Source organism: Vulpes vulpes, chromosome 13, assembly GCF_048418805.1.
Source record: "Vulpes vulpes isolate BD-2025 chromosome 13, VulVul3, whole genome shotgun sequence".
NCBI classification, from domain to species: domain Eukaryota; kingdom Metazoa; phylum Chordata; class Mammalia; order Carnivora; family Canidae; genus Vulpes; species Vulpes vulpes.
The window spans coordinates 82,182,169-82,195,031 of NC_132792.1; the positions used below are offsets into that span (position 1 = coordinate 82,182,169).

At 34.4% G+C, this 12,863-nt stretch overlaps 1 protein-coding gene across 2 annotated transcripts in view; it reads left to right on the forward strand.

Moving 5' to 3' along the window:
* Window positions 1–9,760, forward strand: part of PTPN2 (protein tyrosine phosphatase non-receptor type 2) — an 86,580-nt gene extending 76,820 nt beyond the window's left edge. Inside the window, exons 9-10 of one of the 2 annotated variants that reach the window (XM_026005997.2) lie at window positions 1,908–2,009; window positions 9,392–9,760. In XM_026005997.2, the coding sequence (XP_025861782.1) occupies window positions 1,908–2,009; window positions 9,392–9,413 (124 nt within the window). In that variant the 3' untranslated portion in view covers window positions 9,414–9,760. Of the gene's footprint in view, window positions 1–1,907; window positions 3,623–9,391 lie in introns of those variants that run through there. The other variant, XM_026005996.2, reaches the window with a different exon arrangement.
* The last annotated feature ends 3,103 nt before the right edge of the window (window positions 9,761–12,863 follow it).

Below are 12,863 nucleotides of genomic sequence, written 5' to 3' on the forward strand. Positions count from 1 at the left end.
TTAAATTCAGAGAGTGAATTCTGAGTAATAATTTTTGCAAGCCATCATAGCAGATCTTCAAAGTTCAGACAGCCAAAGATACCTGGTTATATGATAGGTAAAATGAAGAAGACATTAGAAATCATAGGGTACACAGAGACAGGCAAAATAGAGCCCCTGAGTTGCAAACATATTTAGGGGGTAAAATAGGATCCCAAATTAGCAACATAAGTAATTTACTGTAAGTTAAATGCTGTAAGATAAGAATAAAGGGGCCCTAGAGGGAGAAATTCAAGAACAGAATTGAAATGAGAGGACTAGAGAGAGGAGATTTCTAGTTTAGAAGGGAACAAATTTGGAGAACAGCAAAAAAAACAAAAAACAAAAAACAAAAACAAAAAACACTTGAGCAGGAACAAAGTTGTGCAAGGCCGGTGAATACTGGCTAGTTTTTGTGTGCACAGGTGTTTTCCAGTTCTCTTGGGAATATACCTAGGAGTGCAGTTGTGGGGTCATAAGGTAACCTTAGATTTCACATTTTGAGGACCTACCCATTTTATGTAGCATCTGCATCCTTGTACATTCCCACCAGCAGTGTTTGAGGGTCCCAGTAGTCCAGAGAATTTGAACATTGATAAAATTACCTAATATATAGTCGTTATTCACATTTCTCTAGTTGTCTAAAAAATCTACCCTATAGCTTTATTAAAAAGTAACTTTGAGATATAAAGTTCACTCATTTCGCTTGATGGAATGAGCACTGGGTGTTATACTATATATTGGCAAACTGATAAAAACAAATTAAAAATAAGGTTCACTCATTCAAAGCATATACTTTAGTAGATTTAGTGTATTTATGAAGTTGTGAAGCCATCATCATAATCTAATTTCAGAATATTTTCATGATCCCAAAATTTCTTTAGCTATTTAAAGAAAAAATCCAAGATATAGTCAAGGATCATGCATTGTATTTGGTTGGTTTGGTTCCTTAGTCTCTGTTAAATTGAAATTGTTTACCACTTTCTCGTTTTCCTTGCTTTGACCCTGACATTTTTGCAACTGCTATACCAGTTGCCTTTTAAAACACTCCACAATCTGGATTCCTCTGATTGTTTCTCATTATTAGATTCAGGTTAAGCATTTTGGTGGGGAAAAAAGTTGGCTCTTAATGTAGTACACTGAAAAGGCATTCAAGATTTTTAATCAAGCTACAGAACCAGAGAGCTATACTGTAGAAAAATTACTGTGGTGGTAATACTTAATTCAGAGGCAAAGGTTAGGTTTTTGCTATATTATAGGCAATAAGTGAAAAGAAGAGATAGATTTTGTGGAAGTTTTTTAAAGTGAAGAAATAATAATTTACATGTTAGTCATTGGCCATTTTTTAGTGTTCTAGGACCATGTGTCTTGGGAGCCTGAGAGCTTCCGTTGGAACAAACATTCTGTGGATGTGAATAGGAAAATGGAAGCCAGAAATATGTGTGGACAAACAGCAATAGGCATCCCATGATAGAATCTTTACAAAGTATTAAATAGATAGCTTTTACCAGTGACCTTTGACAAATCATGTGTAAACATTAAAGGGCCTTAGATGCCAGGGACTCTTATCCCCCACCTCTTCCAGCTGGTTAGCAAGAAAGAAAGCTGACAGCCACCAGCTCCCATTTCAACGAAGAAAGCACCATGCTTATTTTCAGGTCCTCCAAAAAGTATTTATTAGTTGAATATTGTACCAGAAATTGTTGATGAAATATCAGAGTACATCTCTAGACCACTTGGAATATTGAAACTCTCCCTCTTTTTTTATTCCAGTGTTTTAATAAGTTTAAAAATACGGGGTTTAGGGGGCAGGTATTTGGGCTTTGGTGCTCTGTATTAGAGTAATTAAATCCTGCCATGAACATCCTTTTGTTTTTCTTTTTTCCTAGCATTCTACGGAAACGTATTCGAGAGGACAGAAAAGCTAACACAGCTCAGAAGGTGCAGCAGATGAAACAGAGGCTAAATGAGACTGAACGAAAAAGGAAAAGGTGGTTATATTGGCAACCTATTCTCACTAAGATGGGGTTTGTGTCATTCATTTTGGTGGGCGCTTTTGTTGGCTGGACACTATTGTTTCAGCAGAATGTCCTATAAATAAACAATTCTGCCCAGCAAGCCACTGCACTAGTAGGTGACAGTGTTGCGTTAGTCCCAAGGGTTTGTTTCTTAGCAGACTCCTTGCACCCCAGAAACAGTGCAGTAGAATAGACACCAACCAGATAAATGATATATTCAGACCCCAGCCCAACATCTCAGGGCGCTGTCCCCTAACTGTAAACGGCTATCTGAAATAAAGACTTGAATACTTATTGAAAACTGGTACATTTTGCAACTGTATTCATACATGTTAAGTGTAATATTTCCTGATCAGATTGAGAAATCCTTTATCACAAGGATTTGTTTATGGAGGCTCTCTGGATTTTAACCTGCACTTGATACAAGCAATAAATATTGTGGTTTTATCTACATTATTACTGGAAAGAAAATGACCTTTAAATAATGCGTGTAATGTATAATGTACTGTTGACATGGGCATCAACATTTTATAGTCTTAACCATTTCAGGGTAAATATATTTTATAAGTATCTATTTAATCTTTTGTAGTTAAATGTACTTTTTAAAAGCTCAATTTGAAAAATCTGTTAACATAAAAAATAAATTGTGTGTTGATTCAATTGTACTGAATACATTTTCCTAAAGAGAAATTTGATATGAGCAGTTAAAACTAACTCTAAGCAGTTTTTATTGTATATTTGCATTTCTTTTATGTTTTACAGTTTTCCCAATTTTAAAAAGAAAAATAAAGAAACAAAAATTTCCCTAAAAATTTCTTTGAAGGAAAACTCCTTACTGGCATAGTCAGGTAACATTTGGTCGAGACTTTGTAAAGAAATTGGTTTCTGTAAAGCCCGTGATGAATACTGTTTAATTTTCATGAAAATGTCTATGTAATTACCCTAATTTATAATTAGGGTAAATCATGACTTAGAAAATAAAAATAAGGAGCAGCATTTTATTATACATCATTTCAGTTTACTAGACTGAAGTTTTGAAGTAAAATTTTTTTCAAGTTCTTTCTATTCAATAAATAGTATGATGATGTACAAACCTGACCTTGTCCCTTTAACTTCTTAATGGGTATTTTTAAAGCATATTGTTTGATGAACTTAACTGCTCATTTGAGTGCTAGCCTTCTTCAGATCCCAACATTCCATTCAGTGTTTAACTTAATTTGAACTTTAAATAGTTGTTATAGATTTAATTGCTAATATAATAAAATCACAGTATTTCAGTGGTTTTCAAGCCATGCTCATTGGATTTCTGAGGGGTCTCTGAGAGGTGGTTGGAAGGATTCCAAGCTACCAGCCTATACTTTCAACCAGACCATCTCTATTTTTCCTATTTTATACATTACGTACAGTCTCTGTATGAGGTGTAATTATTTTAAGGGGACAGTTATAATTTTTAAAACAGTTTGAAAACCATTTGTATAGATAGGTATTTTGAATTGATTTGAGTAGCCTTCTTGAATGTGTTGAATTATGCTGAAATCTGAAAGCAGGATGTAGGTGGTACTACATATTAAATCAGATTTACATAACTTGTGCCTGTGTCCTAATTCAGTATTACTGTGTCCTGTAACCTTTAAATGGAGAGGAGGTAAGAGGGGCTTTTTTTTTTTTTAATGTCTATCTGCACTAAACCTGTGTTCAGGTACCAGGACCCGTCATTATTGGTTTAAAACTTTTCTAATTTTTCTAATTTGCCTTGGTTTATATTTGTAAAATACAGTATATTACTCTGTAAGTCAAATACGGATAAATCATACTAAATTTCCAACTGAAGATAGCCTTGCCTTAAACAAAAAGGCAGAGACTTCTTACAGGAAACAAAGGCTGTTAATGATGCACATTGCCCCTTTGCAGGGTAAATGTGCTTCACTGGATTCAGGATTTTAGCTTTGCTGTTTGTCTTCTTTCTGTTCTCTGACTGGTGTTTGTTGTCATATATCTTAACATGATACTCAGTGAAGTAAACATTTGTTGATGAACTTCTGCAAGGGTTATTCATCTTTCCTCCTTTCAAGCAGATCCTGAAGGATAGTGTGTTAAGTTTATACCAGTAATAATATTTTTGGGGTCCATGTATTAATTATTTAAAAATGTGATGTAGTGCTTGGGGCCATCATCTTGACCCTTTATTAAGTGGGAAAGACACAGGGCTCCTGCCTTCTCAGGTAGCAGCCAGAGGACAAAGTTAGCAATCCACGTTAGATTTTACATTTTACACAATTTGTGCATCCTTAAGTCTTCCTAATATTTTCTAAATATAACAGACTTTTTTTTTCGATATAACAGACTTTTAAAGTCAGTTGTGTAGTTTGATTTTAATGAGGTAGTGTTATTTTTTGAACAAGGAAGAAAAAAAGATTTTTAGAAAACCAGAGGCTTTATTATTTCTAAGAAAGGATATTTGCATTAATATATAGTACATTCGTGTTCATATGCCTCTACTGATAAACTGACAGCAGTCTGACTTAATGCCATCTTCTCTGGATGTACCAGCTGGTTATGTATCTGTCTCCAGGCTTAGCTAGGTATTCTATGCTGGCCTCTTAGCAGTTTTAATCTATGCTCGCATATATAGAACATGTAAAAATATAATTCTTCATTTTTTAGTTTATCCATATATAAAATAAAAATAATACCTTTTCTTGAATTCTTAGATGATTAAGAAAAATGTAGTGTCTTAAAGTGTATAAAGAACTTCAGAACAATATAAAGATATTTCCTCATGTTTAGGGAATACTTTATAATATATGCTCTGTCCTTTTCCTATTCTATCTTCAAATTAATACTGACTGTGTATTAATATTTTTACCAAAAAATGAACAAAAAGAGAAAGGAAATTAAACATTGACTTTTTTTTTTAAATAGCTCTGCTTAACAGGTATGTCACAAGAAGGAACTGTAACTCTTAATTTTATGTGTATTTGTGCTTGTCCCCTTCGTTTCTAATAAACTAGAATTGATGGTATGAATCAACAAATATGTATTGGTTTGAAAAGTAGTTTATGATATGTAACTTTTTATAGCAAGTCCTTCTTTGCTCTCAGTGTCAATTGAGAATGGTGGTTGTAATCATTTATTGATCATTTACTATGTGCCAGGCACTGTGCTAATAAGCACTTTAACAGATTATCCCATTTAATCCTTACAACAAGCTTTTGAGGTATGTGTTGTTATTATTCACCCATAATCAGCCTGAGACTCGACAGTTCTACATTCTTTTATGCTGCTATTGTTGAAAAGTCTCCTATATGTAGTATATTTTAGAAGTAGGTTATTCTCAAAGACAAACTTAGCTTTTGCAAGTCATTTCCCTTTTAGAAAAATATATCTGACTAGATTCTGTGTAAATAGACACAGGCCAGAACCTGATTATATTAGAAATACTGTCATTAACCTTTGTATACTCTACTTCATCAAGTACCTACATCCCCAAAGTGCCTGCCTGGTTATTGTACAGATTTTAAAATCTAGTCTGCCTTGATTTTTACTTTGAGACACAAAACTTACAGAGGTTTTATTTTAATGTAATCTACTATAAGCCTGGTGCCATTAGGTATATTATCCATGTCTTCTGTGTTTAGGCAGAAGTCTAGTAATCACTCCTTCTGTAAACATCGATTGATTTTTTTTTGTCCAGCGGTCAGTCCACATGGATTTGTTGCGGGCTTAGGGAGTAAGGAAGGAGCAAGGGTGTGAATCTCTAGTCTGCTGCACCCCAGTAGTGCGGGGAGCTGAGGTCAGACCTTGGTGCAGTGATCCTGGTCTGAAACTAAGGTGTTTCTGTGTTCTCATTTCTGTGTCAGCAGATAATGAAGTTTCTCTCACTTTAAGAAATCTTTAATTTGGCCTTATTTAGAGGATAGAGGCACAAAAGCTTACAAATAAAATTTTGAAAGTAATACTATTCCACAGGACAAAACTAAGTTCTCCTGAGTTAATTTCCCTGGATGATTTATTCCAAAATTGACCTGTTTCTTAGGTCTTTTTCCCTAGTTCATTTGTTTGGATTTGATTTTTTCTTATACTTATTTTCAAAGCAGTATTTATAGAACAGTATCACCAACAGCTCCTATGAGAGTGAATGAGTATTTTAGAACTTGCAGCTCTCTTGTTCCATTGGATACGTTACGTATAAGTAATGACATGCCTTCATGGGAAGAAACTCGGGTTGTTTAAGCTGCACAAAACCTGCTCTGCCTGGGCAGGAATCCCCAGTCCAGATACTGCACACTTTAGGCTATATTTCATGTATTCACCATAATATAGCTATTCTGTTGTTCATCCAGATCTGACAATGTAAACTTTTAATTTAGGAATTTTAAGTTACTCACTTTCTTGGGTAGTGTTTGAAAGAACAGACTCCTAGGAGAATGGTAGAGTTTGGCCATCTCATTTTTTCCTTAGCAACAGGAATTTTCTGAATATTTACCACATTCAGATTTCTCCAAGAACACCCAGTTCTGCACAGGTGCTTTTCCTCAACACTCCTCAGAGAAATGGTTATCTCCTTTGGCTACTGATTTCTGGAAACTTCTTTGGGGAGAGTTTTTTCTTCACTGTCCTTTATTCTGTCACAGAGCATTGCTAAGTGGAAGCAGTGTATCAGACAAGAAGCTTGAACTTGGTTTGAAAGGCTTTGTCTTCATCAGTAACAACCCCTGACAATGAAAAAGTTTTAAAGAGCTCTGACCATCTGAAGTCTGCTGGGAGATTGAAAAGTTGAATCTTTTGAACTCTTTCTATTTTGGATTTATAATGTACAGCAGAATAAAGGAATTGTAGGATATAGTGACAATATACTTACGGAGTCCAGTACTGTCTGGTTTTTCATTACATAGTGTATTTTGGGAAGTTATAAGGAGAATTGCATGGGGATTTTTTTTCTTTATGGAGACCATTTTTGAAAGAACATCCATTCTTTATTGTTGCTCTAATTTGACAGATTTTATAGACACGAAGGTGTTGGTATTTCAAATTACTACCATAAAATCATTGAAGTTATTTTGAGTTTGGTGAATTCGGGAGAGGGAAACTAGATAAGTTTGTTTTGTCTGTAAGGTAATGCTTTTGCTCGCCTTACAGAAGGTTTTTTGATTCTTTTCAGTAAAAAAAAAAAAAAAAGTGTGAATATCTGGTGGCAAAGAATACTTTGGATGCAGTTTGACTTTCTATTACTTCGGATATAGAGCCAGCTTGGGAGGATCATTCTCTGTTTGTAAACCTGGCCCAGTTCCAGAATAAGGGCAGTGGGCAGTATGTGCAGGCTGCTTTCTCCAAAGAAGGAGGCAAGCATGGCTAATTATTCCACTTAATTTCTTTGAACCCAGTTTACTTTTGACTTATTGAACAAGTCAGCAAAAAAAAAAAATGATTCAATTGAACATTTTTTTTTTCCTAAAATAAAGCCCATTTGTCTTCAGTTTTGCAAATAGATACATTTTATAAAAGTTAATACTCCCAGTGATTTTACCTTATTTTCTTATCCTTCAGAATAATATTTACAAAGAAAAAAGTGAGTTTTAAAAAACACTATTAATTTTTTTTAGTTATTACAAACAATAGTTTATCCTTCATAGGTGAATCTCTGTCACCGTGCTAGGGAAAACAACAGTGTATGTTGGACACTTGCAGTGCTGCCAGTCAGCTGACCTGCATAATCTAAATTGAATCTGCTTCATACCTCATCTAGATGCATCACCCTGTTTTAAAGTAAGAAAACCAGGACAGAGAATAAGTAACTTGCCCATGATTGCACGGCTATTACATGAGAGCTGAAATTCACACTCCCGTCTGTAGAATTCCAGTAACTCCAAACCACATGCTGCTTCCATTATGACATGTGGGCTCTGTTTTTTATGGAATATTCAAATATTTAAACAGAAAGAATTAGACTGCTACTTTAACTTATTAAAATTCAAAGTAGTGCTTTTTTTTTTTAAGTCAACCAAGTCAAACTTTACCTCCAAAAAAAAATTGTGAAAACAGTCTGCACTGCCACTGAACCAAAGAAATACTGAAACGTCAGAATATTCTCTAAACCAGACGATTATTTCATTCACCTTGATTGATTGAATGGAGTTACTTTGATGAGCTGATTTTCTGAATGTGTGGGAAGTAAATACATATTTTGCAGCAGAGTCAGTAAGAGGTCCCTTTCCTTACTTCCATCCAATGTGGTGCAGGGTTCATTAGGACCATGCAGTAAGCACCTGTAGTGGGTTTTGTGACTTACAGACATCTCCTTAAAAGGTTTTCTTGATACCTTGACATTTCTGTGTCAATGTTGGACAATAAAAGAAAAGGACTGTTCAGAACACCACCAGGTGCTTGGTATTATTGTTTAGTAGGAAGAGTCAGTAGTCAGGAAGAAGCCCAGTTTGCAGTATTTTGAGGGTTTTTTGACTGGGGGGTATGTGTGGGCATGGTTTATATTCCTATTTATATATGTGGAGACACAATGAGAAGTATTTACGTTTGGGGTTTTTTTGTTGTTATGGTGAGGGAAGTCAGGGGAAGAACAGAAATACCATTTACCTCAAAAGTTCAGTTATTTGCAAATATTGTGAAATATCATCACATACCAAAAACTGCACTTAAAATAGTTATTTCATCTGTTGCTTAAGTTCTCTTTAATCTTTTCAATATTAAAATACAGTAAGTCTCAATTATTTTATGTCTCTTTTTTTAATACTTTAACTTAAATCATGTCACTTTGGTTCTGTACTGCTATAATCATTAGTATTATCCTTCAGGACCAAAAGAAGCATGCTGCTAACAGTCTGATTTAAAGATTTAAGCCAATTTTATGTTAAGACATTACATTAATAATATTTTTAATAGTATGATACAGTGGAGGTTCAAATTGGATTAGACTTTTGCATTGAATTCCAAAGTATTGGTAAGTCTAGCACATGCCATAAAATCTTGTGAAACTGTTGTGGCTACATTTTTTTTTAAAACCTTTCCATCTGTCAGTATCTCACATGGAGGTCATTTCTTGAGTAATACAGGATGACCTGAGAAATTCAGAGTTAGTAATTCTTTAAAAAGTCATGTAAGTTATGGTGCTTTAACATGAGTCTACCTCACACCACCAATTCTGTTTGAAAATTGAGTATGTAAGCAGATTTACCAGGATAACAGTGAAGCACTTAGTGTGGATGAATGTGACATGTTGGAATGTTTTTTAGTTGACTTTTTATTTCACTGTTAGTCCTTTTATGTTTGTGTGTATCTGTGTATGTCTGTGTGTTTGGTAAATATGAATTGAATAGATGACTTCTTATTTTATGTTTTAGGCCAAGATTGACAGACACCTAAATATTCATGACTTGAGAATATTCTGCAGCTATAAATTTTGAACCATTGATGTGCAAAGCAAGACCTGAAGCCCACTCCGGAAACTAAAGTGAGGCTTGATAAACCTGTAGATTGCCTCACATTTGTCTGTTTACAAAGTAAACTTTACATCCAGGGAACGAAGAGCATCACCAGCAGAAGACTTTGCAGAACCCTCTAATTTGATGTATTGTTAAGTTTTTTAATACATGTATGAAATGTAGAAAGATGTAAAAGAAATAAATTAGGAGAGACTACTTTGTATTGTACTGCCATTCCTACTGTATTTTTATACTTTTTGGCAGCATTAAATATTTTTATTAAATAGACTATGTTGGTTTGTGTGCATTATCTTAGGTCAGCTCTGCTTCAGATAATGAATGTTTCTTTAAGGGTTTACTCTCACTTTTTTATAACTTAAATTGACATTTAAATTGAAAATTGGTTCAAAATGCTGGTCACTTGCTTTTTGAGATCTTTTTTAGTTACTTATCAAATAGTCTTCCTATCAAAATTGGTTAGGTGAAAGCACAAAAGAAAGTTAGAAAAAAAAAAAGAAAGAGTATTCCTTTTGTTACTTAGAAAAGTATTTATGGATAATGATATTATCCATTAATAATAATGGTATTAAATTATTTTCAAATGAGTACAGCAGTTCAATGCGGTTTTCAAAATCACTGTGTTATTCTGTGTTGGATGTTGTGCTTTCCTCATTTTCTATTATAAAGAGACCAGAGTTCTTCCTGAGTGAAGCTTTGGCTTCTTTACCATCTAATTTCCCAACCAAGTGTTGAGTCTGGGCTAAATATCCAGTCAGTTGTCAGGTTACTGGTGATATATTCTTGTTGTCTAGACAAGACACTCAAGCCTCTGTCACATGAGCATCACCTTAACAGTCTAACAAACTCATAATTGTTTTCGTTTTGCCAAATGTGAAAGTTTGATAATACCATTCATTGAATATATCTGTTTCATCTTTTAAAAATGTAATGACTCACCTTATGTTCCTTTTGCCTTGTTTTCCGCATTTTTGGTTTATTTTAGGAGTAAGCAAACTTTCAGTCCCTGGTAAATCTTTCATAAAGATGTAAGGTCCATTATACCACAAAGTAGTACAGCAAGATAATCTTTTTGTGTCAAGAAAGTTCTTGAAGGTCATCTACACTCAACTAACTGCTTCTATTTCCCATTTCCCATTTACCCTTTACCCACCTAGTGTCTGACTTTCTCCTGCATCACTGCAGAAATGACCCAGGATAGTCCTCTTAACTTGTACTACAGCCAGAGATAGTTTACTCTTCAGTTTTTACCTTACATGACTTCTTGACTTCAAAGGAGCTCTTTGAAGCTTTCTCCTTTGACTCAGTAAGACCTTTCTCTGCTTTCTTTGCCTCAGTTTTTCTGACTCTTGATTTATTATGGTAAGGACACTTAACATGAGATCTACCCTCAACAAATCTTTAAGTGTGTAATATATTATTCTTGACTATAGTTACAGTGTTGTATAGCAGATTTCTAGAGTTTTTTCATCTTGCTTAGCAGAAATTTTAAGTTTGTTGAATATAATTCCCATTTCTTCCTGTTTTCCTCTCCCCAGCCATTGGCAGCCACCATTCCACTCTGATTCAATGAATTAGACTATTTTAGATATGTAAATAGAATCACCCAATATTTGGCTCTCTTTTTTTTAATTTATTTTTATTTATTTAGTATTTGGCTTTCTGTGACTAGCTTGTTTTACCTTCACATAATGCTCTCAAGGTTTATCCATGTTTCTACATATTACAGAATCTCCTTTTTTAAGGCTGAATAGCATTCCATTGTATGTATACCGTTGACCCTTAACAACACAGGGGTTAAGGACACTGATCCCCCATGCACTCAAAAGTTTGTGTGTACCTTTTGACTTCCCCAAAAGCCTACTGTTGACTGGAAAGCTTACCAATAACAAACAGTTGACACCTATTTTATGTGTTACATGTATTCTATACTATATTCTTAAAGTTGGCTAAAGAAAAAATGTTCAAAAAATCAAGGAAAATACATTTAAAGTACTGTACTATGTTGATGCCATAAGTTTATGTTCTGTTTATAAAATGAATTATCTGCCAGTACCTGTATCAGTATTATACAAAATACTGGAGATGTGATACATATCACTAACACTAGACATCAAAAATGAAAAGGTAATGTGGAAAAGAAATTCAGATTTCTTTAGAATAATGATTCATGCATTGATAACAGGCAGCAATATGATGGCTTTATGGTAACCTAATGTAATCAATACAATTGCTTCACAGTGGCCTACTGTAAACAATATGGTAGCTTCCAGGTAGCCTAGCATTACATAAATTAATGAATCACAAAATTTTTATGGCATATAGTATTACAGTTATGTTCATAATACAGTATTGGAAACATTAACACTTGGTAAATCTAAGCAACATGGCTCATCTGTGTTTTCAAATTGTTGCAAATCTCCAAAAAATGTGTCTAACATAGTGAAAAAACATCTGCAAATAAGTTGCAGTTGAACACAGTTCAAGCCTGTATTGTTCAAGGACCACATTTTCTATATCCATTCATCTGTCAGTGGACTCTTAGGTTGTTTCCACATCTTAACTATAATGAACAGTACTACAGTGAACATGGGACTGCTAATACTTCTTCAAAATCCTGATTTTTAATTCTTTTGGATAAATACCCAACAGTAGGGTTGCTGGGTCATGTTCGTAGTTGTATTTTTAATTTTTGAGGGAACCTCCATACTTTATAGCAGCTGCACCATTTTATATTCTCACCAGCAGAGCACAAGGGTTAAAGCTTCTCCACATCTTCAACATTTGCCAGTATAAGGTGATTGTGTGTGCACACATTTCCCCAATTAGAGCGTTTTTTCATATACCTGTTGGTCATTTATATGTCTTTGGATGGCTGTGTATTCTTTGCCTTTTTAAACTGGTTTATGAGTTTTCTGCCATTGAGTTGTAGGAGTTCCTTATATATATTTTGGAGACTAATATTTTATTGAGTACATAGTTTGTAAATACTTTCTCCCATTTAGTAGGTTGCCTTTTCACTTTGATGGTTTCTCTTCTGTCTGTTGAATATTGGAGTTCCTAAGAACTCCATCTTTGAGCTTTTGATTTTTACACACTTATCTTGAATGATCTGATCTTTGCCCAAGTCTTTATCAAATTCCTCTGTGCTGATTAAATGCAACTTCCTCCACTCCTGCCCTAGTGTTAGGTCTGAGTTATAAACCACATACACAATTCCGTAAATGGTAATGGCATAATTTCTTACATTCCAAAATTGAGTGTTATCTCCCTCATCCTGAACTCCCCTTCCTTCTGTCTTTTCTAGTTAATTTGGTGGCACTCATCAGAAACCTGAGATACGGGACGCCTGGGTAGCTCAGCAGTTGAGCGT